Source organism: Perca flavescens, chromosome 17 (genome assembly GCF_004354835.1).
Source record: "Perca flavescens isolate YP-PL-M2 chromosome 17, PFLA_1.0, whole genome shotgun sequence".
NCBI classification, from domain to species: Eukaryota; Metazoa; Chordata; class Actinopteri; order Perciformes; family Percidae; genus Perca; species Perca flavescens.
Window position 1 is genome coordinate 8,276,898 of NC_041347.1, and position 26,733 is coordinate 8,303,630.

The window sequence follows — 26,733 nt, forward strand, 5'->3', positions numbered from 1 at the left end:
CTTAGGGTAGCCGTTACATAAGTGGCATGACAAAATTCAAACTGTAAATATACTATAGCTATGCCGGCAGCCGGCCAGCTCCGCGGAGCCCTGGTAGTCCAGTAACCCAGAAACGGTGACTTTCTCCTGGGTATGGAGCGCTGCGGGGCTGCCGCTGTCTCATCAGACTGTGTGGACCTCCTGAAGTCCGACACGTCTTACCAAATTTGCAATTAGCCATACATTTTCGTAAAACGGCCCATATTTGAGCTTTATATAGTGGATTTGTCGCATAAAAAAGTCTCAGAAGTGAATTTAGTAACAAAACATTGCAGTGTCTGAAATATGAGACCTTCTGTCTCGTCTCCAATGTATGTGGTTCCTCACTCAATCAGCGCGTAGCTCATCTAAATATTCATGAGCATACCATATTTGGAAGAAAAGCTCTCGTTCCAAATAGGGACAAAACACAGGGATGCATAAGGGCCCATAAAATAGCAACCGGGCAATTTTCAGCCCAATCAATAGCCGCTTTCTGACCAGAGGGATTTTTGCAGTTCCTAGAACATAAAATTCCTTTTTTTTTCTCGTGTTCTGACTGGACCAATTTGGGGATTTTTTAGTTACTCTGGCCGCAGTTCCTGTAACTCTTTCAGCTCCTACTTCAGGGCAGGGTCTTTCCGCTGTCCCCTTTTCAGCATAGGAACCTAGGTCAACGAGAGTCGGGTTTGCGGTAGAGACAGACCAACAGCGGTGAAATTTTAACAATTTTCGCCATCTTATTCATCACTAAATTCACTTCTAACAATGTTTTATGCGAGAAATGAACTGTTTAGTTTTCGAATATAGGCATTCTTGCGACAATTGATGGCGAATTGACAATTTGCTTAAAAGTTTTCGGAGTTGAGAAGCGCCATGAAGTGAGGCGACAGCCAGCAGGTGCCTGCCCCGGCCACTAGCTCGTCGCTGGGCCAGTCCTGCTCAGAGACCCCGCTGTAAGCTGGAGGTCTCTCAGACCGCTCTCATAAATAAGAGGCTTTTATTTCGCCGTTGATGGTTCGTTTGTTTAAATATCACAACACATGTCCATCATAAGATTAACGGGAACCTGTGGTTAACTGTCTTAGTCTGTCTGAGTTAAACTCAACAAGCATGGACAGACACACACACATGCACACACACACACACACACACACACACACACACGTCCACAGCACAGCAGGCAGAGGCGGGGGAGATAGAGATACCTGTTTCTCTTCGGGAGACTTGTTCAAATTATGACAAATATGCTATATACATTCATACTTTTTTTGGTGTATTTGTTTTCTGATTTTAACGCTATAAAGACCGTTGCCGTGCTTGCATTACTCCCTTACCCCTCCTATAGTCCCTATGGCCACTGGGCCAGTGTGAATGCAAGTGGAAAAAACAGTTTTGGGGGGAGAGTAGTTAGTAGATCTGCTTAGAAGTGGACTTTTCCTAGAACTACGTTCCTGTAACTATTTGGTCAAAAAGAGGCTAATGTTACATACCCTATTAGGAGACCTTAAGGAACAGTGTTAAATACCCTATATAATCATTCTATCACCCCTTTAATGCAGATAACAAACTACAGCAGAGGTTCAACAGACACATCTTGAATAACACCACGCTTAATATTGTCATGTGTTATTTGTTAGTTTAAAGGTTAAACTTTTCAACCTAAAATTAGGGATGTCCCGATCACAGTGTGGGATCGGAGCCCATTTTGGCATTTTTTAACTGTTACTGTTAATTAATTACCTAACTCCGATCATGTACATCAGCTTGTATTGATCGCTGCCTTTAATCATTCGCACCCTACGCCACAGACACACCGCCAGACCGCCTAGATGCCGACACTTTCTAACCAACATGGCACGCAGCAACTCACCAGTGTCTGTCCAGTGTGTCTCGTAGCTTGCCAGCCCTTGGCAACAAGTAAAAAAGTCTGTGTTTCTTAGTTACCCATTTTTTCCAGAAGCGGATTACTCCAATTCTCCACACTTCTTCTGTGATTCCACCAGGAAACCACACTTACAGACTGTTATTGCCTGTAACCGACATCGGAAAACACAAGAAGAAAATCAGAGATTGACTATTAAGCGCAAGAGGCGTCACAAAGTTTAGTTTTCGTTGTTCAGCGGGGAACTTGATTTGGTTGGGGGTTTGCTGGGATCTTAAAGAGAACAGTTTTGGTGTTGAGAGAAAATACTCATCTGCTGCAGTAAGTTAAATGTATTAAGCTTAAGACATATATTTAGTTAGTTACTTTGTTTACGTCGTTATTTTTGTAAATAAAAAAATGGCATGCAGCTCTATTATCTGAGCAAATTCAAGAATTGGATCGGGACTCTGTATCGGCAGATATTCAATATTTAAAAAATTGGGATCGGATCGGGAGTCAAAAAAGCTGATTGGGACATCCCTACCTAAAATGTCACATGGATTGCAATGAGCAGTAGACAAGGGCAATTAGGGGTGAAAGGGTTCACAAAGTTCCTGGTTTGGTTCAGAACGTTTTTGGCACAGAGGAGGGGCATTGCCAATTTCAGAATGATTTGCCTTAACAAAATTCCGACTAAGAAGATAAGGACCATAAACATTGTCAAATTGTTATTCAGAGAATGGGTTTTTCTAATTAGTGCAAAAAGAAAGTGCAGCTTTGTTATTTTTATGTAAACATGGCCACATTATAGACTAAGGCCATCAACATAAAGTGAAGCATATAAGCTAAACCAGCACGAGATGTTTTTTTTAATTGAAAGATGCCTATAAGTGCCACTGTGTTATTGAAAAATGAAACACATTAAGTGCAGCATAACCCAAACATGCAGTAGGCTTGGGTGGTCACTTCTATTTTCAAATAATCCAATTGTGGTTACTCCAGATCGCCGATATGCGATTTGATCGCCAGTCTGGCAACATTGAATACGTAATTGGACATAACATGCATATGCTGAGCAGCTTCCACTTTAATCAAACATATTAAACACAAACATAAAAACATATGATGTTTCTCATACTGCCCATAGCTGCAGCTCCTCCACCTGAAACACTCTGAGCTCTTGGCCCGCCTTCCTGAAAAGCCCAGTCTGCTCTGATTGGTTGGCTGGCCCACTCTGTTGTGATTGGTCAACCAAAATCAAACCAACCTCCAAATTCTGTTGATCAGCGTGTCAAATGTTTAGCTATTCCTCTGCCTCCTAATGTGTTAATTGTACTGCCTTATTGACTAAAATGAACTGAACAATACATACATGCCCTGAACTGTGACTAGGGGACTGAATTTTTGGGATTTTTTACTTGAACCATTCCGTCCCTAATGTCAGTAGATGAGCGAGTGTCTTGAGAGTCAAAAGATACAGTTTTGCAATGCCCAAAATCTCAACAACAAGCAAAGTATCGATCCAATAGCATTGATCAACAACAGAGTCAACTCACCCAGATACTCTGTGGTCATTTGTGGCAATAAAAATCGTACTTGTCACCCCTGTTAAGATGAGGACGACAAACAACCCAAAGGAAAGAGGAAGACTGAAGGACAAGGAGCAGTGGGGAAAAAAGGCCTGAAAGTCGACCTTCACCATAATAATCCCTCAGCCTCCCACTGCCCAAAATCTGGTCCAACCAGGTGCAATGTGAGGGCTTTTGTCCAGAAATTGAATGAGAAATGATTACAGTGATAAGCTCAGCACTAGTGGGCTGCAAAATCACTATGTGCCAGGCTCCCCCACTCCCAATCACAACTCACATTTTAGCAAGGAATCCAAAAAATTGGGCTCTGAATCAAAAGAATTCAATGCCATTTTAGGCACTAAGATATGGGGACAGCAGCAGAACTGGAAGAGTGGTTTTGATTGCAACATACAAATTGAACAGGTCAAAGTGACGGTTACTGGATTACACTGAACAGAGTGTCTTCACAGCTAATGTGATGCTGTAATATTTATGTAGTTGAATTTGTTCTAAATCAACATACCCTACAATTCTGATCACATTAATGTTCTCTTGTTTTAGGCTACATTTACATTGCTATGTTTTGGTTTAAAAAGGAATATCTTCTGCTACGTTTCCCCCTCTCATTCCCCCTGCTCTGGCATTTCCCCCTCTCATTCCCCCTGCTCTGGCGTTTCCCCCTCTCATTCCCCCTGCTCTGGCATTTCCCCCTCTCATTCCCCCTGCTCTGGCGTTTCCCCCTCTCATTCCCCCTGCTCTGGCGTTTCCCCCTCTCATTCCCCCTGCTCTGGCGTTTCCCCCTCTCATTCCCCCTGCTCTGGCGTTTCCCCCTCTCATTCCCCCTGCTCTGGCGTTTCCAAGCCCCTAAACCAGAGACATTAGGAAACACTTGTAACCCATTTTGGTTTGGAATCTTGTTTGCAGTCTCAACGGCCGCAAACGGAGATCTTTGGCAACACTGACGCCATCGTTTCTCCTCCTGATTGGGTCTCATCGGTCACGACGTCTTGTTCTCTGAGACTAAGCTACTAACGTTACTATGGTAACTACCAGCAGTGGGTTGAGTCTCCACGCTGCCTCCTGTTTATGTCCAGTATACCAGAATGTTGATGAGATATGAGGTTTGGGCGTGTTAGTTTAAACGGAGATGAGTTCTGGAGATAAAAACACTTTGTTCACGTGATCGCTTTTGGCCCAAACTCCACTTAAAAACCAAAATGTAGCCTTAATTTATTGGTAACATTTTCTTGGTTGTGAGCGTGTTTTACTTGATTCCAACTTGAATCCAGATTCATAGAAATGACACACATGGTATGATGGACCCCTGCTTCATTGTCAGTATTGTCGGCAGTATTTGTATGAAGATGAATTGTACCTTGGAGGCCAGGGCTTCAGCACTTTCTCTACATGTCCTCTCGATCACCAGGTCCTCCTGAATGGCGTTGACCTCTTCAATTACCATCTGAGAAACTAAGAAAAAAAGAGAATTAAAGACAAAGGAAAAGACACCATACCCTAACCATATTCAGGCATGTGCACAGATAAAGCCCAACTACTGCTTAAGCACCTGCCCCTTTGGCCTCTGACTAGATAAGTGCCCTTTTAGCAAGACATTTCATTCTATTTATTTTTATAATTTTAAGTTAGTTTTTTAATTGGCCCAGGGCATCACTTCTCAGTTAGAAGCATGCTGTAATGCTAGACAACTGCATTTGAGTTGTGATTCTCCGAGACAGAATTCGAGCCTCTCACAGCCACCACAGTTCCGCAAATGGAGCGCCCTGCGGAGCAGCGTCCACGTCTCCCTGACCTGCCTCCATTAGTGACAGCCGGCAGGTAACGCTAAGTTTTCCCCCAGGTGCAGAGCAGAGCTGATTCTGAAACGCGCTGCGGCACGTCTGTGAAATCACAAAGATTGTCTAAAGTGGCCATGAACCCACCGCAGCTGCGCCCGTTGGAAGCCTCACCATTGTCTGTCACTGTTGTGAAATGAAACTACAATCTCAATAGAGCCAGCCTAACATTAAGCTTATCACCTTAACAACAGGCGCTGGAAACGGGTGAACTCTTGTAGGCTACTTATTTCCTTTGTCAGGCAACTGACACAAATAAATAGGTAATATTACGTGGTTAATTAAAAAATCCAAAACCATATGTATTTGGATTGTTTTGTGTGACAATTTTTAAAATTGATTATTTCACATTTTTTACTAATGATTAAGCTAAATATTTTCTGTTTATACGGTAACGCCGATGGCGATGACATCATATCCGTTCCCAGCAAAACAGATTAAAGGCAGAAATGCAGTAAATCCATGTTATGTTCTTCTTTACAAATGAAATACATGTCAGACTGACATGTGATCTGTGATGTGTGTGTGTGTGTGAGTGTATGTGTGTGTGTTTCTAAAATCATCATTATATTTCGATATCAGAAACATTCATTTTCACCATAGAATTTGGTGCAAACAACAGAATGTTCCATCATTAAATAACCTTATGAATTTACAACCTGTGTTTTTCTGTGGAATTAACTTTATCATTCACCAAAAAGCAAGTTCAGTAGTTCTTTTCAGCTGGAACGGCTATTGTTGTGTGATCTGGCAACGCTTTCTCACTCCCATCACATAAAATATGGACGTTTGGTCAGGGCGTTGTTATTGACTCTAAAATTCTCCTTTAGTGTCATATCTAAACGCACTTGGTCAGGACTATTCACGCACTTTTGACGCTCTGGGTCGGGACGTATATGTCTAACTGACATGCAGGACAAGAACTGGACAGTTAGGTTTAGGAAAAGATGGTGGGTGGGGTTATTAAATGTACATTTCCGTGACACGCCGAACGAGAACAGGACATGAACCCCGGTCTCCCCCCCCCCCCCAACCAACCTCCCTACGCGAATTCCACACTTTCATACTACTCGCTACCGTTTTTCATACTACACGCTACCGTTGTCGCTCTAAATACTACGTCATCTTACAGATGTTCCATACAGATGCTGAAGGGGGATTTTTGTGTTGCTATCGCTGAGAGGCACTGACCAAGCATCCATATTTTATTGTACGATGGGAGTGAAACGGTGCCTGAAACTTTAAAAAAAAGAATTAAAAAAAATAGCAAATAACAACATTATGTTTTATGTGTATGGCTCAGGCCATATGCTCAAAATGAAATGATTTATTAATAATGTAATAACAATAACATATAACAATAACTTATTTCAACAGTACATTGCTGTTTAACAACAAAAACAACCACCAGATGGGAAAAGGGTATTTTACAATAACTTTGAATGCACCACGAGGCTTAGGCTACCAGTTTGAAGTGAACGCACCGTCTGTGTTATTTATCCAACAACAGTTGCTGCAGACTGTTGTTCGTCCTGCTGTTACAGTCCTCTCCAGTGATAAACTGTCACACTTGACACTGTTTAGCTGTCAGCATTTGAACAGTGTTTACTCCAGCTACTAGCTAACGGTAGGCTAAGGTTACCTGCTGTCAAGTGTAGTGGTAACTAGCGTCACACACAGCAATGTTTCTGTTGTCTCCAACATCTGTTTCGGAGCATCAGAGAGCAGCGCAGGCATTTAAGTGGCAACGAAACGAAGCACCAAAATCCACGTTGGTATAGACCTTTTTCACGGCAGACATGTTGACATGTCATAGTAGGAAAAGCACAGGTGTATTCAAAACCATTACTGATGGCTGCATTCCACTAAGGAGAGGTCCTGGTATTGTACCCTGCATGCTGACTCACTGAAATATCTTACTGGGACACTTGATGGAATTGAGCCATCGTTAAGGTTATCAATTTCAGCTGTGCTTTTCCTACTATGACAAGTCAACATGTCTGCTGTGAAAAAGGTCCATTCGGTCCGGTAGATACCGGTTGTTAGGCAGTTCAGTACCCAACCCTTCTAACTGTGCACTCCATTTAAATTTAGGGTGGAAAAGTCGCCAAAGACACATCCTATTACTTGACAAAGCAGCAAATACAAGCACTTTCATCAGTGGATCATATGCTCAATCACTATTGTTTTACTTTTTGATAGATAAGTAGTTTGTGTACAATTAACTAGATGAAAATCTTACGGACATTAACTTTAAGCACAGAAGCCTTTCTGCCCAACCAGTAACAAACATCCCCATTAAGTTAGTTTCACATTTGGCAAATCAAAACACCGTTCTCCAATGGACAAAGCAACAAATTAACATATTGAAATCAATCCATGGTCAGTGTGGCAAACATACACAGACACAAGAAAATGATGCTGATGTTATAATGTCTAGGGGTAGTCCTTGCTTAAGGTCAAAGAAAAGTTAGGTTAGAAAAAGTTAAGGCTAAGTCAGTAGCCTTGGATGATGTGACAAAGTTAATGAAATATGAAAAGCAGCAATTAAAATTCTACTGTATGGCTGCATTCATGTCAGTACAAACTAAAAATGTCAACTCATTGCCATTCCATTTAGGATTTCCTTATGAGTGGGTGCATACGAGTGACTTATCATTTCATTGCGCAGTTAATCGAGATAAGAGTGGCATAACACTTGACACTGAAGTATATATGAATACTTTCTGTGGCTGCCATCTGAGTAGCCTCGCTAGTGAGTGACCTATGTACATCATTAGGGCCTGAGCGCCGACAGCGGCAAAGGCCCTATTGAAACTGAAGGAATTATTATTTTTCTTTCTTTCTTTCTTTCTTTCTTTCTTTCTTTCTTTCTTTCTATTATTTTCCCGTCAAATGAATTGGCTTTTTGAGGGGCTTAACATATTCAAAAACTCACCAAATTTGGCGGCCGCATCAAGTCTGGTGAAAATATACGTATTTTAAGGGTTTCAGGAATAGTCACACAAAAATGGCTCGCTAGTGCCCCCTAGAAAGTTAAGAAAATTGAGCCCCTGCAGTGCGTTTAACGTAGACTCACGAAACTTGGTACACATATGTAACATGTCAAGATGTACAAAAAAACTTCATTAGAGCAATACCCTAAACCCAACAGGAAGTCCGCCATTTTTAATTAAATGTTCGAAATTAGTGCGATTTTGGCCATTTCCACATGTCGTACTTTAACGAACTCCTCTTAGAGATTTCATCCGATCAACTTCAAACTCGGTCTGTGCCATCTTAAGATGTTAAAGATGAAAAGTTTTTAAAAGAAAAACTTTTCGTCATAGGGCGTGGCCGTGGCGGGGCGGCCATTTTGTGCGTTTCGCCGCCGAAACAGGAAGTGGGTGTAACTCGAGTGTACGTTGTCCGATTATCTCGAAACTTTTCAGGATTCATAAGAGTCCGACCCTGAGGACAAATAAAGGCCGATATTTACTTAAAGTCATAGCGCCCCCTAGTGGCAACAGGAAGTAGGCCTAAAAGTCAAGGTGCTATACTTTAACGAACTCCTCCTAGAGATTTCATCCGATGGACTTCAAACTTGGTCTGTACCATCCCAACACCTTAACGATGAAAAGTTATTAAAAGAAAAACTTTTTGTCAGACGGTGTGGGCGTGGCGTGGCAGCCATTTTGAGTGTTAAGCGATGAACAAAGAAGTTGTTGTAACTTGAGTGTACGTTGTCGTGTCTGCCCGAAATTTCTCACAATTGACAAGGGTCCAGGCCTGAGGACACCTACAGGCCAAAATTGACTGTTGGTCATAGCGCCCCCCGCTGGCAACAGGAAATCTGCCTTATATGACAAACATCATCCAATTTGCATGAAACTCAGAATGTGTGGTCTACGTGTGATACTGAGCCGCCCCCTATAATATGGCCACGCCCACTTACTCAGGCCACGCCCCCTTTCATAACATTTGAACCGTTTAAGGTAGAGTCTTGTGTGAGGTGTCATTGAACTCAGCAGAGACTTCGTTTTTAATTGGTCATGGTTTGACCCGCCCCCTATGCTTAAGCCCCGCCCTCTTTCATACAATTTGAACTTTTTAAGGTATACCCTTGTGTGAGGTATCATTGAACTCAGCATAGACTTCTTTCTTCATTGGTGATGGTTTGACCCGCCCCTTATGCTTAAGCCCCGCCCCCTTTCTTAAAATTTGAACCATTTAAGATAGACCCTTGTGTGAGGTATCAATGAACTCAGCAGAGACTTCCTTCTTCATTGGTGATGGTTTGGCCCGCCCCCTATGTTGAAGCCACGCCCTTTTTAATAAATGCTGACCCATCTAAGGTAGATTCTTGTGTGAGGTATCATTGAACTCAGCAAAGACTTCCTTTTTAATTGGTGATGGTTTGACCCGCCCCCTACGCTTTTGCCCCTTTTCACAGCTAATGAACCGTATGACGTAGAGTCTTGTGTGAGCTATCGTTGAACTCGGCAGGGAGTTCCCTTTTCATTGTTGACGATTCGCGGCATCTGAGTGCCGCGCAAATGCGCGGTCGCAAGGAGCGGCGTCCGCCGGTAACCCCGACGCGCGCAGAGGCGCGAGGGCCCGTCCATCGCTGCTCGCAGCTTTCATTTTTATTTCTTTATTTCTTTCTATTATTTTCTATTATTTTCTATTATTTTTTAGAATTAGCTTTTTGAGGGGCTTAACATATTCAAAAACTCACCAAATTTGGCGGTTGCATCAAGTCTGGTGAAAATTTACATATTTTAAGGGTTTTGGGAATAGGCGCACAAAATGGCTTGCTAGCGCCCCCTAGAAAGTCGCAGCTTTAATTATGATTTGATTTCAAAAGAAAGTGAACAGAATCTTTTCTTCAGATAAGTTCACCTACCTTTTTATTTCCATCAGCCAGCACCAATGTATATTGACTATAGACTAAATAGGGTACATGCAGGAAACAACTTTAGAAAATGTGATTATAAATAATAGTTTAGAATGTATGTAGGCACTTTGTTAAGTATGATACATGTGATGTTACTATATGTTAATATAACCCAGGCTGAAGAGAAACATTTGCTTTGAAAACCTTCATTATTTGCAAAACTACTGTAGCATGTACAACAGGACAGTGATTTGATAAAATACTGAAGGGCTTTAATTAGTTAAATCAAGTAAATAAAGGCACTTAATTTATACTAATATAGATACATACTATAGACTGAAGAACGAATGTCTGTTGAATATTCAGAAACCGCAGCCTGATCATGCTGTATCTGTTGCGAGAGTTAGGAGAGAGTTGAGATGGCGCCGCATATGGCGACTCGGTGTGTTTGTGCATGTTGCTTTAATGCTTTAATGTGACCTGTACCTACGATACCAAGACACATCCCTCGTGTGTGTAAACAGACTTGGCAATAAAGCTTTTCTGATTCTGATTCTGATTCTGAAAGTTAATCCTAATCAAAAACAAGAATAAACCATCAAGCTTGGATCTAATGCTTGCTTACGCTAAATATCGAGCTTAATATCGTTGCTGTCAACCAGAAACCTTGTATGCCCACAACTGTTGCTTTTCAGGAAATGGACATTTTATTGAGCTATTTCTCTTAGACAAAATCACCTCATCAGTTTAAATATGTGTTAAACCCACAGTCAGATGTAAAGGGTGACCAATAGCATTGATTAATGAAAAGAAATTAAAATGACAAAATATGGAGATACAAGGTTTCAGATGAACAGAAGCTTTCCAACTCTCACTTAAACCGCAGTTTCCTATAGTTTGTGACAGTATGTGCTTTCTAAACTCCACCTCACCCACAAGCACTTCAATTTCTGTGTCAGAAACTAGGGCTGGATAATGAATCGAAAAATACTCTATATCCACCACGTTCCACTTCCAGGATTGCCCCGGTGCCACCGGAAATTTCGCCATATGTTCTTCTTTTCAGCCGGCCGTCCATCCCCTTCCTCTTTCTTTGTGTTGGCGTTCTAACCTCCGGTGGATTTGTGAGGACTATGGTTAACTGCTCCTCAGATCTCTGCAGGGTAAATCCAGACAGCTAGCTAGACTATCTGTCCAATCTGAGTTTTCTGTTGCACGACTAAAACTACTTTTGAACGTACACATGTTCCGCCAACACAAGTTCCTTCTTGAGACTATTTAGCAGAGGCACCGTGGCTCCGTTTTCTGCCATGAAGGGATGCTGTGTGGACTAGACAGACCTTCCTTTGCAGCGCTGTGGAGGAAGGTCTGGCAATGCGAGACTAATCGAAAAATAATCAAAATTCTGAAACTCTACTTTACTTTTTACCACGTTGGTTATTTCGTTTTTTTAATCCTGCTATTACTTTCGCCACTGTGTGTGTTCATGTTCTTCAGTCACGTAACTCCACCCTGTTCAGTCTGCAACATGGAGGAGAAGTGTGCATTCAGCGTTCACACAGCCTGCGAGGGCCGTCAGACAGCACAGCGAAAACGCAGGTCTTTCCATGCATTTGGATGGGGGTAGTGTGTTTAGGCTGCGAGAGGGGGAGCCCTGGTGGGAGCTGGAAAAAAACACAACAGTCTGCAGCGAAACGGTAAAACCGAGTCAACTTTTTGAGAAACAAAACCTGAAATTACGCTGTGGTCGCCAATCATGTAACCAGCGATCAGACTTGTCGGTGTGTTTTGAGGCGGTGTGAGATAGGGGCGTTGAAATGAATCATTGCATTGATGCGTCACGATGCGGACCTAGACGATTCTGCATCGATGCAGTGTCAGACCATAATCCATTATTGCCTACTGATGTTACTAGTTGATTTTCCGGTCGCTGCTTTTTTAGTTTTTTGCCTTTTGTCTGTTGTGTTCAGACGCTGCTACATTCAGGAAGTGTCTTTTTTTTAAGAGCAAATACAATAAAAAAGGGGAGTTCATATACTGTATATCTGACTATATCACATCTATCTTTGTTGATGAAAACCATGTGTAGCAATATATAATAATATTGAGGAGGTGACGCATCGTGATGCTTCGGGATATTGAATCGTTGACAGGACAATCGTAATTGAATCAAATCAAAACAATGAACAAACAATGAACTAAAGAGGCTAAAAAGCTTTGTAGAGCTTAGGTTGCAGGGTTTGTGATATTACTCTGTGGAATTATTTTGAGTGACACCATCATTTGATTTATTGTTGATATAAAAAATATTGATTATTGCAGCTTTAACTAAACCTGGGTAGTTGAAAAGAATCAGGTACAATTCACAAACCGTAATGTTGTTTAAGCTGCAATCACACCTCAGTACAAAAAGAACGCCCCTGAAAAATGCCCTACCACTTAGCTAATTAAACATTGTGGTTGAGCGAGGAAGAAATTAAGCATTAGTGCCATTGCTATGGGCAATTCCTTCCCCCGGTGACACCTAATTAGGAAGTTGATGAACGCCAGCGGCAGGCAATATCCACGTTCCTTTGGCGCCCTCCATATCAGTCAGTCAATAGCACTTAGCTGCCAGTTTCCATCCTTGGCCTCTTCTCCGTTCCTCTCTGCCTGTCTCCATAATGCCGTGGCCACACTCGGCAACCTACGAAAGGATGCCTTGAACTAAATGACATGTTAATTATAATTACTGGTAGCCATGGTAAATAAACAGCAGTGGAAGTGTTGAAAGTGTATGAGCACCAGTCAACGGGGGGCTCTGACACGTCAGAATTGGCAGTCTTAATTGTAAGTTTTGGCCTCCCCATCATCATCACTCCATCTTTTTTCTACCCTCTTTTTTATGCCTGCCTTTTTTCATCCTCCTCTCAGAAAGACAGTGATTACCCCTGTGCCGACGAGCTGCATAATGTTATCAGCGCCGCCAACGGAGCAGTGAATTAAATTGTATCTGCAGCCTCTGTGAAGCTTTGATGAGGGGGGCAGATGCCTTTGTGGTGTTATCATTATAACACAATGGTCATGTTGTCATCAACCTTGCCATCGGCAATTGAAAAGGCATGATTGTGTGTTGGGGGCTTTTTCCTCCCGTCCTCCCACTACCCCCCCATCAACCCTGCTGCCCCACCCCCAGCCGTTTCATTGTGAATAGGAGCAATTTTCTAAGAGCTATGAAATCACGTAATAGGTCCTAATATGCAGCTGCTTGGCACAGTGAGGCAGCCTCTATTAACGACGAAGTCAAACACAATATGTGTTTTGGCTGGAGAATCGCTGAATACACGAGCATGGGCCAGATTTATTCAGATGAAAATCCACACAACTGTCACCATTACAAAGACAAACTATTTGCTCTATCTTTTGACATGTGGAGCCCTATTTTAAATTCTGTCTTCAGTGAAGTGGTCATAAAGCATTCAACTGTAAGGAAAATCATTTAAAAAAAATTGAAGGTGGGCCAAAACATTTGAAATTTGTAGCATTTGGAATGACGCATGTGATAAAAGCTGAAGCCAAGACATATTCCAGTGCCATCATCTGTGTGCTGGTTCACATATTTGTACAGCTGTGATCATTTTCAAAAGAACAAACGTTTGTTGTAACAGAACACAGGTTCTCTTACCAATCCATAAGCTGTCATAAATGAGATCACACAGGTATTGGTAGGCAGATGTGTTAAATCTGATACACCTTTCTGAGAATGTGCTTAATAAAATGTCTTAGTGTCCTTGTGTTGGCATCAAAGGTTGATTCAGTTCACATGGAAATCGCTCATTGCTTGAAAACACATCATCTGCTAATTATTCTAATTTTGATTATGTTACAGGAGGGCAAGTACAAATAAAAAAACTGCTGGCCAAGTCCCTCACAAAGCTGAATTTATGTCTGTCAATGTTGTGTGTGTGTGTGTGTGTGTGTGTGTGTGTGTGTGTGTGTGTGTGTGTGTGTGTGTGTGTGTGTGTGCGTGTGTGCGAAAGAAAGATCACCAAGAAATTAGAGATTAGGGCTGCACGATATATCGTTTCAGCATCAACATCACGGTGTGCGCCTAATCTCGCAAAAAAGTTAAAAAAAAAGTACATCCTGTTTTGTTCGGCCTATTGTCCCTATCCATGGCCTCTCCCATGTTAATCCCATAGACTTTACATTTAGATGATTTTTTTTGTAGATATGTCCTTGGCAAAATCTTTCAGCACCGACATCGCGATGTGCGCATTTGCAATACAGTGCTCATTTTCCATGTCTAACGTCACCGGCCAACCCTTTCCCTTTAAGACCGGCGGCCATTTGGGCAACGTGTGTATGTGCCGTAGTCTGACGGGGTTTGTTAGGGGAAGTGAGGCTCTCCCATGTGTGTCTAGAGAAGTAATGTAAGTGACAGGTGCAGCAGACACAGTGATGCACATGCTTTGTGTGTGTTTTCTGCAACGATGAAATAAAGCACCTGATTAATGCAACGTTATCACGACGTCTCCCGACCATTCTTCACTGCAGAGTTACCAGACTAGAAGCTGGCTACCAGTGTATTGTTCCTCTGTACTGTATACTCAAGGAGACAACAGTCAGGATACAACTCGACAACTTTTATTCATTCTTCTTCTACCCACATACAGGCATATCATTGTCAGTAGAGCCCCGTCCTAGGCACCGCCAGGTGGTCATAACCAGCCATTACATCTCCCCCTTTTAAATGAACTGTTCAACTGTTGAACTAAGGAAAACATTGTACTTTACGGAAACCATTTTTGTGGAGAGCTTTGTGGAAATCCCCCTCTTTTTCTAGGAGAGACTTCACAGTCCTGACTGCCCGTTCAGCCTCACCATTGCTGCAGGGATATCAGGGGCTGCTTGTCATGTGCTTGAAGTCATAATCTCGTGCAAACTGAGCAAACTCATGGCAGGAGAATCGTGGGCCGTTGTCCATGACAAGCACTTCTGGACATCCATACCTAGCGAATGCAGCTTTAAACCGTGCGATTGTCTGTTTTGATGATGTAGTTCCTGTTAAGGTATATACTTCAATGTAGTGGGAGAAATAGTCTACTATCATTAAGGAGTTCCCATTTTCCATTGGAAAAGATCTGCACCGACTCTCTGCCATGGTCTGCTTGGAAGGTCAGTTGTGAGCAGAGGCTCAACTGGTGTTTGAGCTTCACGTGCACAAATCTCGCATCTCTCAACCATCTGCTTTACCTGTGACGTGATGCCTGGCCCCCAGACTGCTTCTTTTGCCCTAGCAAGGCATTTGTTAATTCCTTGATGCTCTTGATGAAGACTCTGCAGGATGTCGGGTCTCATGTGTTCTGGAATGATGAGTCATTCCCCTTTCATGTGTAGTCTGCCTAATTCATGCAGAACTGACCGTTCTGGCCAGTATGGCAGCAGCAACTCATGCACATCTCGCCTGTGTTCAGGCCAGCCATTAGCAATGTACCGACTGAGACGTGTGCAGGTATCGTCAGAGAGTTGTGTGGTCTTGATCTGTGCAAGCTTTGTCTGTGTTGCTGGCAGACTGTCTACAACGCTATTAAGATAAGCTTTGCGTTCCCTCTACAGGTCTTGATCTACCTCAGTGGCCCTCTATGGTAGAGGTGCTCTGGACAGGGCATCAGCTGTTATCAGGTTTTTACCTGGAACATGATTCAAAAACCCTATGAAACAACTTTTCCGGGGCCCCCGTCTGGAGCCAGGCCCAGATGGCGGGCTCGTCAGCGAGCGCCTGGTGGCCGGGTTTGCCACGGAGCCCGGTCGAGCACAGCCCGAAGAAGCAACGTGGCAACTCCCTCTCCATCCCTTGGGCCCACCACCTGTGGGAGGAACCGCTGGGGTCGGGTGCGCTGCTACACGGGTGGCAGTGAAGGTCAGGGGCCTCGACGGACCAGACCCGGGCAGCAGACGCTGGCTCTCTGTGGGGGAAGGAGCCGGAACTGGTGCGGGAGGTGGAGCGCTACCGGTTGGATCTACCTCTACGCACAGTCTCGGTTCTGGAACCATACTCCTGGATAGGGGTTGGACTCTTTTCTTCTCCGGCGTTGCCCAGGGTGTGAGGCGCCGGGCGGGTGTGGGGATACTCACAAGCCCCGGGCCCTGAGTAGAGACCCCCTCACCCCATACTCCCGCAGCACCTCCCACAGTATCTCCCGGGGGACCCGGTCATACGCCTTCTCCAAATCCACAAAACACATGTAGACCGGTTGGGCATACTCCCAGGCTCCCTCCAGGATCCTTGCGAGAGTGAAGAGCTGGTCCGTTGTTCCACGACTAGGACGGAATCCGCATTGTTCCTCCTCAACCCGAGGTTCGACTATCGGCCGAACACTCCTTTCCAGCACCTTGGAGTAGACTTTACCAGGGAGGCTGAGAAGTGTGATACCCCTATAATTGGCACACACCCTCTGGTCCCCCTTTTTAAAAAGGGGAACCACCACCCCAGTCTGCCACTCCTTTGGCACCGTCCCAGACTTCCACGCAATGTTGAAGAGGCGTGTCAACCAGGACAGCCCCTCCACACCCAGAGCCTTGAGCATTTCTGGACGGATCTCATCAATCCCCGGGGCTTTGCCACTGTGTAGTTGTTTGACTACATCAGTGACTTCCGCCTGGGAAATCAATGACAATCCCCGTTATCCTCCAGCTCTGCCTCTAACATAGAGGGTATTAGTCGGATTCAGGAGTTCCTCAAAGTGCTCCTTCCACCGCCCTATTACCTCCTCAGTTGATGTCAACAGTGTCCCATCCTTACTGTACACAGCTTGGATGGTTCCCCGCCCCCCTCCTGAGGTGGCGAACAGTTTTCCAGAAGCACTTTGGTGCCGACCGAAAGTCCTTCTCCATGTCTTCTCCAAACTTCTCCCACACCCGCTGCTTTGCCTCTTTCACGGCAGAGGCTGCAGCCCTTCGGGCCCTTCGGTACCCTGCAACTGCCTCCGAGTCCTCCGGGATAACATATCCGTAAACACTCCTTCTTCAGTCGGACGGCTTCCCTGACCACCGGTGTCCACCACGGTGTTCGTGGGTTACTGCCCCTTGAGGCACCTAAGACCCTAAGACCACAGCTCCTCGCCGCAGCTTCAGCAATGGAAACTTTGAACATTGTCCACTCGGGTTCAATGCCCCCAGCCTCCACAGGGATGCACGAAAAGCTCCGCCGGAGGTGTGAGTTGAAAGTCTGTCGGACAGGGCCTCCTCCAGACGTTCCCCAATTTACCCGCACTACACGTTTGGGCTTACCAGGTCTGTCCAGAGTCTTCCCCACCCCCTGACCCAACTCACCACCAGATGGTGATCGGTTGACAGCTCTGCCCCTCTCTTCACCCGAAAGTGTCCAAAACATACGGCCTCAGATCAGATGAAACGATTATGAAATCGATCATTGACCTTCGGCCTAGGGTGCTCTGGTACCAGGTACACTTATGAGCATCCCTATGTTCGAACATGGTGTTCGTTATAGACAATCCATGACTAGCACAGAAGTCCAACAACAAACAACCACTCTGGTTTAGATCAGGGAGGCCGTTCCTCCCAATCACGCCTCTCGAGGTGTCTCCATCATTGCCCACGTGTGCGTTGAAGTCCCCCAGCAGAACAATGGAGTCCCCCACTGGAGCCCCATGCGGGACTCCAGTCAAGGTCTCCAAGAAGGCCGAATACTCCGAACTCCTGTTTGGTGCATATGCACAAACAACAGTCAGAGTTTTCCCCCCCAGAACCCGCAGGCGTAGGGAGGCGACCCTCTCGTCCACCGGGGTAAACTCCAACACAGCGGCGCTCAGCCGGGGGCTTGTGAGTATCCCCACACCCGCCTGGCGCCTCACACCCTGGGCAACTCCGGAGAAGAAAAGAGTCCAACCCCTATCCAGGAGTACGGTTCCAGAACCGAGACTGTGCGTAGAGGTAAGCCCCACCAGATCTAACCGGTAGCGCTCCACCTCCCGCACCAGTTCCGGCTCCTTCCCCCACAGAGAGGTGACGTTCCACGTCCCCAGAGCCAGCGTCTGCCGCCCGGTCTGGTCCGTCGAGGCCCCTGACATTCACTGCCACCCATGTGGCATCGCACCCGACCCCAACGGTTCCTCCCACAGGTGGTGGGCCCATGGGCTGGAGAGATGGGAGCCACGTAGCTTGTTCGGGCTGTGCCCGGCCGGGCTCCGTGGCAAACGGGTAGTGCGGGTAAATTGGGAACGTCTGGAGGAGGCCCCTGTCCGACAGACTTTCAACTCACACTTCCGGCGGAGCTTTTCGTGCATCCCTGTGGAGGCTGGGGGCATTGAACCCGAGTGGACAATGTTCAAAGTTTCCATTGCTGAAGCTGCGGCGAGGAGCTGTGGTCTTAGGGTCTTAGGTGCCTCAAGGGGCGGTAACCCATGAACATTGTGCTGGACACCGGTGGTCAGAGAAGCTGTCTGACTGAAGAAGGAGTCTTTCTCAGGAGTCTTTCTCAGAGGACTCCGGAGGCGGTTGCAGGGTACCAAAGGGCCCGAAGGGCTGCAGCCTCTGCCGTGAAGGAGGCAAAGCAGCGGGTGTGGGAGAAGTTTGGAGAAGACATGGAGAAGGACTTTCGGTCGGCACCAAGGTGCTTCTGGAAAACTGTTCGCCACCTCAGGAGGGGGAAGCGGGGAACCATCCAAGCTGTGTACAGTAAGGATGGGACACTGTTGACCTCAACTGAGGAGGTAATAGGGCGGTGGAAGGAGCACTTTGAGGAACTCCTGAATCTGACTAATACGCCCTCTATGTTAGAGGCAGAGCTGGAGGATGATGGGGGATCATTGTCATTTTTCCAGGTGGAAGTCACTTATGTAGTCAAACAACTCCACAGTGGCAAATCCCCTGGGATTGATGAGATCCGTCCAGAAATGCTCAAGGCTCTGGGTGTGGAGGGGCTGTCCTGGTTGACACGCCTCTTCAACATTGCGTGGAAGTCTGAGACAGTGCCAAAGGAGTGCCAGACCAGGGTGGTGGTTCCCCTTTTTAAAAAGGGGGACCAGAGGGTGTGTGCCAATTACAGGGGTATCACACTTCTCAGCCTCCCTGGTAAAGTCTAATCCAAGGTGCTGGAAAGGAGGGTTTGGCCGATAGTCGAACCTCAGATTGAAGAGGAACAATGCGGATTCCGTCCTGGTCGTGGAACAACGGACCAGCTCTTCACTCTCGCAAGGATCCTGGAGGGAGCCTGGGAGTATGCCCAACCGGTCTACATGTGTTTTGTGGATCTGGAAAAGGCGTATGACCGGTTCCCCCGGGAGATACTGTGGGAGGTGCTGCGGGAGTATGGGGTGAGGGGGTCTCTTCTCAGGGACATCCAATCTCTGTACAACCAAAGTGAGAGCTGTGTCCGGGTTCTCGGCAGTAAGTCGGACTCGTTTCAGGTGAGGGTTGGCCTCCGCCAGGGCTGCGCTTTGTCACCAATCCTGTTTGTAGCATTTATGGACAGGATATCGAGTCGGGGTGGAGAGGGGTTGCAGTTCGGTGGGCTGGGGATCTCATCGCTGCTCTTTGCAGATAATGTGGTCCTGATGGCATCATCGGCCTGCGACCTTCAGCACTCACTGGATCGGTTCGCAGCCGAGTGTGAAGCGGTTGGGATGAGGATCAGCACCTCTAAATCTGAGGCAATGGTTCTCAGCAGGAAACCGATGGAGTGCCTACTCCAGGTAGGGAATGAGTCCTTACCCCAATTGAAGGAGTTCAAGTACCTTGGGGTTTTGTTCGTGAGTGAGGGGACAATGGAGCGGGAGATTGGTCGGAGAATCGGCGCAACGGGTGCGGTATTACATTCAATTTATTGCACCGTTGTGACGAAAAGAGAGCTGAGCCAGAAGGCAAAGCTCTCGATCTACCGGTCAGTTTTCGTTCCTACCCTCACCTATGGTCATGAAGGCTGGGTCATGACCGAAAGAACGAGATCCAGGGTACAAGCGGCCGAAACCGGATAAGCGGATGAAGATGGATGGATGGATGGACGATATTGAAGTTGAATCTGAGCAGCCTGAGTCTGAACCTGATTATTGACAGGAGGTAATCCAACGCTCTAGACTTGAAGAGCGTTATGAGGGGCTTGTGGTCAGTTCTTAAGGTTAAAGTCCAGGCCACTCAGGTATCCTCGCAGGCGCTCACATGCCCAGGTCACAGCTAAAGCCTCTTTTTCAATTTGGGCATATCTTGTTTCGGTTTTGGTCAGACTTCGAGAAACAAGGACGACAGGTCTCCCTCACCATCTGCCTGTTTTTGTGTCAGGATGCCTCCTAGTCCGTATGATGAGGCATCAGCTGACACCATAGTTTCTCTACTTGGGCTGTACTGAGCTAACACAGTGTCTGAACTTAGCTCTGTCTTTGTCTCCAGGAAAGCTTCTGGGATGCTCCCCATGTCTAGCTATTCTCTGACTTGAGAAGATTTCGGATGGGTTTTGTCAGCTCAGGCAGGCATGATGAGAATTTGCCTACATAGTTCACCACGCCCATGAAACGGCATACATCTGCAACATTTTGGGCTCCAGCATGTTCAGGATCGCTTTGATTTTACCCCGATCTGCTCTGATGCCTTGTGAGTTGATGACGTGGCCCAGAAAACAGATTTTGGTCAGGGCAAACTGGCATTTCTCATTCAGAGTGAGCCCTGCCTCTCTGAATTTCTGTAATACTCTGTGCATTCTGTCGTCGTGTTCTGACCGGTCTCTTCCTGTGACAAGGACATCAGCATGTCACAGAACTCCATCAATGCCGTCAATGAGCTGTGAGATTACTGAAAATGCTTGGAGCAGATGAGATCCCACAAGGGAGCGTCTTGAAGTAGTAGCGGCCTTCTGGTGTGATGAAGGTGGTCAAGAGCATTGAGTCTTTATGGAGCGGTACCTGCCAGAAGCCTGATGTTGCGTCAAGTTTTGTGAAGACTTTGGCTCCTTCTAGCTTGGCCAGTGTCTCATCCACTGCAGGCAAAATATGTCTCTCTCTCTGATGACACTCTCGTTGAGATGGGTTAAGTCCATGCAAATGCGTATTTTCCCTGTAGGTTTTATTATAGGAACCATGCCCGCGCACCATTCAGTTGGTTCTTCAACACGGTCTATTACTCCCATCTTCTGGTCTAGCTCCTCTTTGACTTTTGGCCGGAGTGGAATGGCCACCCGCCTTGGTGCAGAGAGGGCATAGGGTGTTGCAGTGTCTTTAAGCTTAAGTTTGTATTTGTCTTCAAATTTACCTAAACCTGAGAATACATCTGGGTAGATTGAGCGGAAGTGTGTTTCAGCATCATCTATGCTATGGAGCTGAGGAATCATGTGCAGTGTTCAAATGGCTGGAAAGCCTAACAAGGGTGTGGTCAGGTCCTTCACAAGAAAAAGCTCCTCCTCTATCTTTCTGTGTCCTCTCTGGATAACAGCATCCACCTGTCCTTTAACATCCAGGGGTTTGCTGACAGGTCCCAGTAATAGTATGCGAGGGGCAGAGGGGCTGCCATATTTATCCAGTGTGTATTCTGACTCTGGAATAGCGGTCACAGAGGCACCTGTGTCCACTTTAAAGCGAAGCCGACCGCCATTTACAGAAAGTGTTTCAGTCCATGAAGACGTCTGTGGATGGTGAACAGCTCCTAAGTAGGCCGGCACCCCATCTTCTTCTATGGACTCCAGCTTTTGGACTGATCTGCACACAGCTGCAAAATGTCCCTTCTTGTGGCATTTTCTACATTCAACATCTTTTGCTGGATACTCAGTCCATGAGTGTTTAGAGGTTTTGCCACACCTACCACACTGTATTGGCTTGGCTGAGGCAGGCTGATGCTGAGTATAGTTACCAGGTTGAGCTGGCTTCTTTCTTTGTGCCTGTCTCTTACTGTTGTATGCATCCACTTGGCCTGGTGATTTTGTTGCCTGCACAATAGCTTGCTGCTTTTTTTCCTCATGCTGCCTTACTTGGACTATGGCTGTGGCTAAATCCAACTTTGTTTCTCTGACAATTTTAAGTCACGTATGCTGACTACAATCCTATCTTGGATCATTTTTTCACGTAGACAGCCATATTTGTAATGTTCAGCTAGTTTGTGCATGGCAGTAATACAATTCTCTGCAGACTCACCGAATTCCTTATATTGTTAAACTTGGCTCGTTCATAAATGATATTATGCACGCCAACAAAGTGTCCATCAAAAGCCTTTGTAAACGTGTCGTAGTCATTTTGTTGTTCTTCAGTCAATTGCAGCGAACCAAGGATGTCATCAGCCTTATCAACCATTGTGTAAATGAGAGAATTCACCTGGTATGCTCAGTCTTTTTCCTTCAATCCAGAAGCAAAACTTGTTGTCCGTGTCACTAGACTCCGTCTATTAAAGGTTATTATCTTCTGACACCATATATTGTTCCTCTGTACTGTATACTCAAGGAGACAACAGTCAGGATACAACTCAACAACTTTTATTCATTCTTCTTCTACCCACATACAGGCATATCATTGTCAGTAGAGCCCCCTCCTAGAGCACCGCCAGGTGGTCATAACCAGCCATTACAACCAGCTACTAGCCAGGCTAAATCTAATTGAGTTAGCCTAAAAAAACCAGGGGTCTGTCCCAACTAGAGGACTTTGGAGCCACAAAGCTAGAAACACTAATCTACAAGAGAGACTTCTCTATAACGTCATTTACACAGATTTAATATCTGTTTTTATTTATCGCAAATAATATCTGTATCGTGACATTCAACAACGTTATCGCATATTTTCCTCATATCGTGCAGCCCTAGCAACAGACACATTGTACAGGTACATGTGTACATCCAGGCGTCTCCATTAAAAACTCTCCAACTTGACGTACCTTTGGCGAGAAGGAAAATTCTGTCTGCATCCGCCGTAAGCTTGACCAGCCAGTGGTATTTAAGACTTGAAACTCAATTCACATTGATAATACATGCAAATAACTTTAGTCTTGTTGATAGAACCATAGGGAAGGGCTTTGAAACTTAACTTGCCATTCAAATGACCCTTTTCTTTACCCGTTTCTGCTCACAGAGCTTTGTTTCTGCTAGCCATCCACAACGTTACGCTGCATCGCTTCCTGATTTCTCAAACTACAGAGCAGCCCGAGGCCCAAATCACCAAACGCGTGTGCGTTAATTGTGCGTCAAAACAATGAGCAAAGGAATTTGTGTTAACTTGTTATGATCGCGTTTATTTTGACAACCCTAATCCATTTATATGAATACATTCAAGAATTAAAGCTTGTTTGTAGAATAAAAAAACATTTCTGCCTCGATCTCACTTCCTGAACAGCAGAGATAAACTTACCTTGCTGGAACTCATTGAGCTTCTTGATGGCCTTGTCTCTCTCCTCCTCCAGCCTCTTGCACTTATGTAAGAGAGACAGACAGAGAAACTTTAACACACTTTTGGATATATATATATATATATATATATATATATATATATATATATATATACACAGTACAGGCCAAAAGTTTGGACACACCTTCTCATTCAATGCGTTTCCTTTATTTTCATGACTATTTACATTGTAGATTCTCACGGCATCAAAACTATGAATGAACACATATGGAATTATGTACTTAACAAAAAAGTGTGAAATAACTGAAAGGTCAAGGAGTCTTTATTATCCCCGAGGGGCAATTTGTTTTGCAGCAAATAAAGTGCAACATAAACGACACATAAGCCATACAGACAACAGACACTATCGATGGAGGACACAAGTAAATACATACTAAACAGAAGTCCACATCTCACATTGAATTATTAACAAGACCTATAGCAGCAGGAACAAAAGAGTTTTTGTGTCTGTTTGTCCTGCATTTAGGCAGACAGAATCTGCGGCCAGACGGCAACAACATGAAGTAGCTGTTCAAGGGATGGCTTATATCAGCCAGGACTGACTGGGCCTTCTTCAGGGTCCTTGTCTAATATAGAGATTTTAAGTCAGTCAGAGTGTTCAGGGCAATTTTCCCACACACTTTAGTAATGTATTGCAGACTGTTTTTGTTTTTAAGAGTGAGGGACCCAAACCAGCTCAAAAAGGCAAAGGAAAGAATAGTTTCAATAAAACAACAATAAAACATCCTCATAAAGGTCTTATCGACATTAAAATTGCGAAGTTTACGATAAAAAAACATACGCTGGTGTGCTTTTTTACAGACAGCGTCAACCTGAGGCTCGAAGGTGAGTTTGTCGTCGAGGTATTTGTATTGCTTCACTACTTTGATAGCTTGATCGTTAATAAGGGTCGGAGAGAGGGGGGGGGAATTCTTCCTAAAGTCGATCAACATTTCTTTAGTTTTTGCCGTGTTGATGTTCATAAAAGATTACTTGCACCACGCTGTAAAATCATTTAAAGTAGTGCCATACTCGGGGTCGTTGTGAGTCAGCAGTGACACTATTATCAAGTCGTCAGCAAACTTAATGATGGGACGCCTGGTGTGCTGGCTTTGGCATGCATTTGTATATAAAATAAATAAGATCGCAGAGAGGACGCAGCCCTGGGGGGGAACCAGTGGAGGAAAAGAGAACATCGGATAAGATGCTATTCACTCTCACGCGTTGTGACCTGTCAGTTAAAAAGTCCATCAGCCAACAAATAAGACTATGATCAATATTAAAAGTATTCTTTAAGATCCCTGCCAAAATATGTGGTTGAATGCAATTAAAGGCTGAAGAAAAATCAATAAAAAACAGACGCACAAAGCTCTTTGCACCCTCAAGATGGGTATAGATCAAGTTAAAAAGAATACATGCTGCATCTTCCACTCCCCGTTTTGGTCTGTAGGTGAATTGAAGGGGGTCTAGTAGATCCTGTACAGAGTTCAATAGTTCATCTTTCACGATCTTCTCTTACGTCTTCATGACGAGGGACGTGAGTGCCACAGGCCTAAAGTCATTAAAAGACTCTGGAGTCTTATTTTTAGGCACCGGAACAATAATTGAGTCTTTCCAAAGATTAGGAACGGTGTGGAGATGTAAGGACATTTTGAAAATAAAACAAAAAATGTCTGCCAGCTGTTCAGCACAGTTCTTCAGTATACGGCCTCCAATGCCGTCAGGGCCAGGACTTTTCCTTTCCTTAAGACCTCTAAAGAGTGTCAGGACCTTAATTCTGTCAACCTGGACATTGCTCTGCCCAGGGGCAACGTTATGAAAGACTGACAACTCCTCACTAAAGTCATAAATATTAAAACGATTATAGAAAGTGTTAAGTTCATTTGAGAGGGCAAGGTCTGACATGCCATTGAGGGAAATCGGCCCTTTCTTAGACTGCATCCCCATCATGGCTTTCACACCCTCCCATGCAGAATGTGAGTTGCTTGTGCTCAACATGTTCTCAACTTTGTCCTTATAGTTAAGTTTTGCAAGCTTAAGTTCCTTTTTAGCTTGTTTTTGAAATACTCTATATTGAGTCATGTTACCTTGGTTGTAGCTAATATTTCGTTGATTAATTATGCTTTTAACAGATTTGGAGACCCAAGGTTTATTATTTGGATATATGGAAATTAGTTTTCTAGGAATGACTAACTCCTCACAGAAGGTGATGTATGCAGAAACAGTCTCTGTAAGCTCAACAATGTCCTTACATTCATTTTTAAATAGATCCCAATCAGTACAGCAGTAGCATTCCTGTAGACACTGGATTGAGTCCTCTGACCAAACCGGAACCAACTTTCGTTCCGGCTTGTTTCTCTTCAGTACCGCTTTGTAGGACGGAACCAAATAAACAGAGTTGTGATCGGACATGCCAAGTGGAGCTCTGCTGTAGGATTTATAAGCACCTTTGACGGATCCATAACAGAGGTCCAGCTTTTTGGTCCGCCGTGTTGCACAGGTGACATATTGATAAAAATTACACAGGGACCTCCCTGGTTTACAGTTATTAAAAGCCCTTATGTCTTATATTCTAGTTTCTTCAAAGTAGCCACCCTTTGCTCTGATTACTGCTTTGCACACTCTTGGCATTCACTTGATGAGCTTCAAGAGGTAGTCACCTGAAATGGTTTTCCAACAGTCTTGAAGGAGTTCCCTAAACGCAAACCGAATGGGATGGCATGTTGCTGCAGGATGCTGTGGTAGCCATGCTGGTTCAGTATGCCTTCAATTTTGTATAAATCCCCAACAGTGTCACCAGCAAAGCACCCCCCACCATCACACCTCCTCCTCCATGCTTCACGGTGGGAACCAGGCATGGAGAATCCATCCGTTCACATTTTCTGCGTCGCACAAAGACACGGCGGTTGGAACCAAAGATCTCAAATTTGGACTCATCAGACCAAAGCACTAACACCTAATGTCCATTCCTTGTGTTTCTTGGCCCAAACAAATCTCTTCTGCTTGTTGCCTCTCCTTAGCAGTGGTTTCCTAGCAGCTACGTGACCACGAAGGCCTGATTGCAGTCTCCACAGTTGTTCTAGAGATGTGTCTGCTGCTAGAACTCTGTGTGGCATTCATCTGGTCTCTAATCTGAGCTGCTGTTAACTTGCGATTTCTGAGGCTGGTGACTCAGATGAACTTATCCTCAGCAGCA

General features: G+C 44.9%; 1 protein-coding gene across 3 annotated transcripts in view; it reads right to left on the bottom strand.

Moving 5' to 3' along the window:
- Window positions 1-26,733, bottom strand: part of shtn1 (shootin 1) — an 80,313-nt gene that overhangs the window by 41,109 nt on the left and 12,471 nt on the right. For all 3 annotated transcript variants that reach the window (XM_028603992.1, XM_028603993.1, XM_028603994.1), the window contains exons 3-4: window positions 23,502-23,562; window positions 4,832-4,926 (exon numbers count right to left, since the gene is read on the bottom strand). In XM_028603992.1, the coding sequence (XP_028459793.1) occupies window positions 4,832-4,926; window positions 23,502-23,562 (156 nt within the window). The remainder of the gene's footprint in view (window positions 1-4,831; window positions 4,927-23,501; window positions 23,563-26,733) is intronic.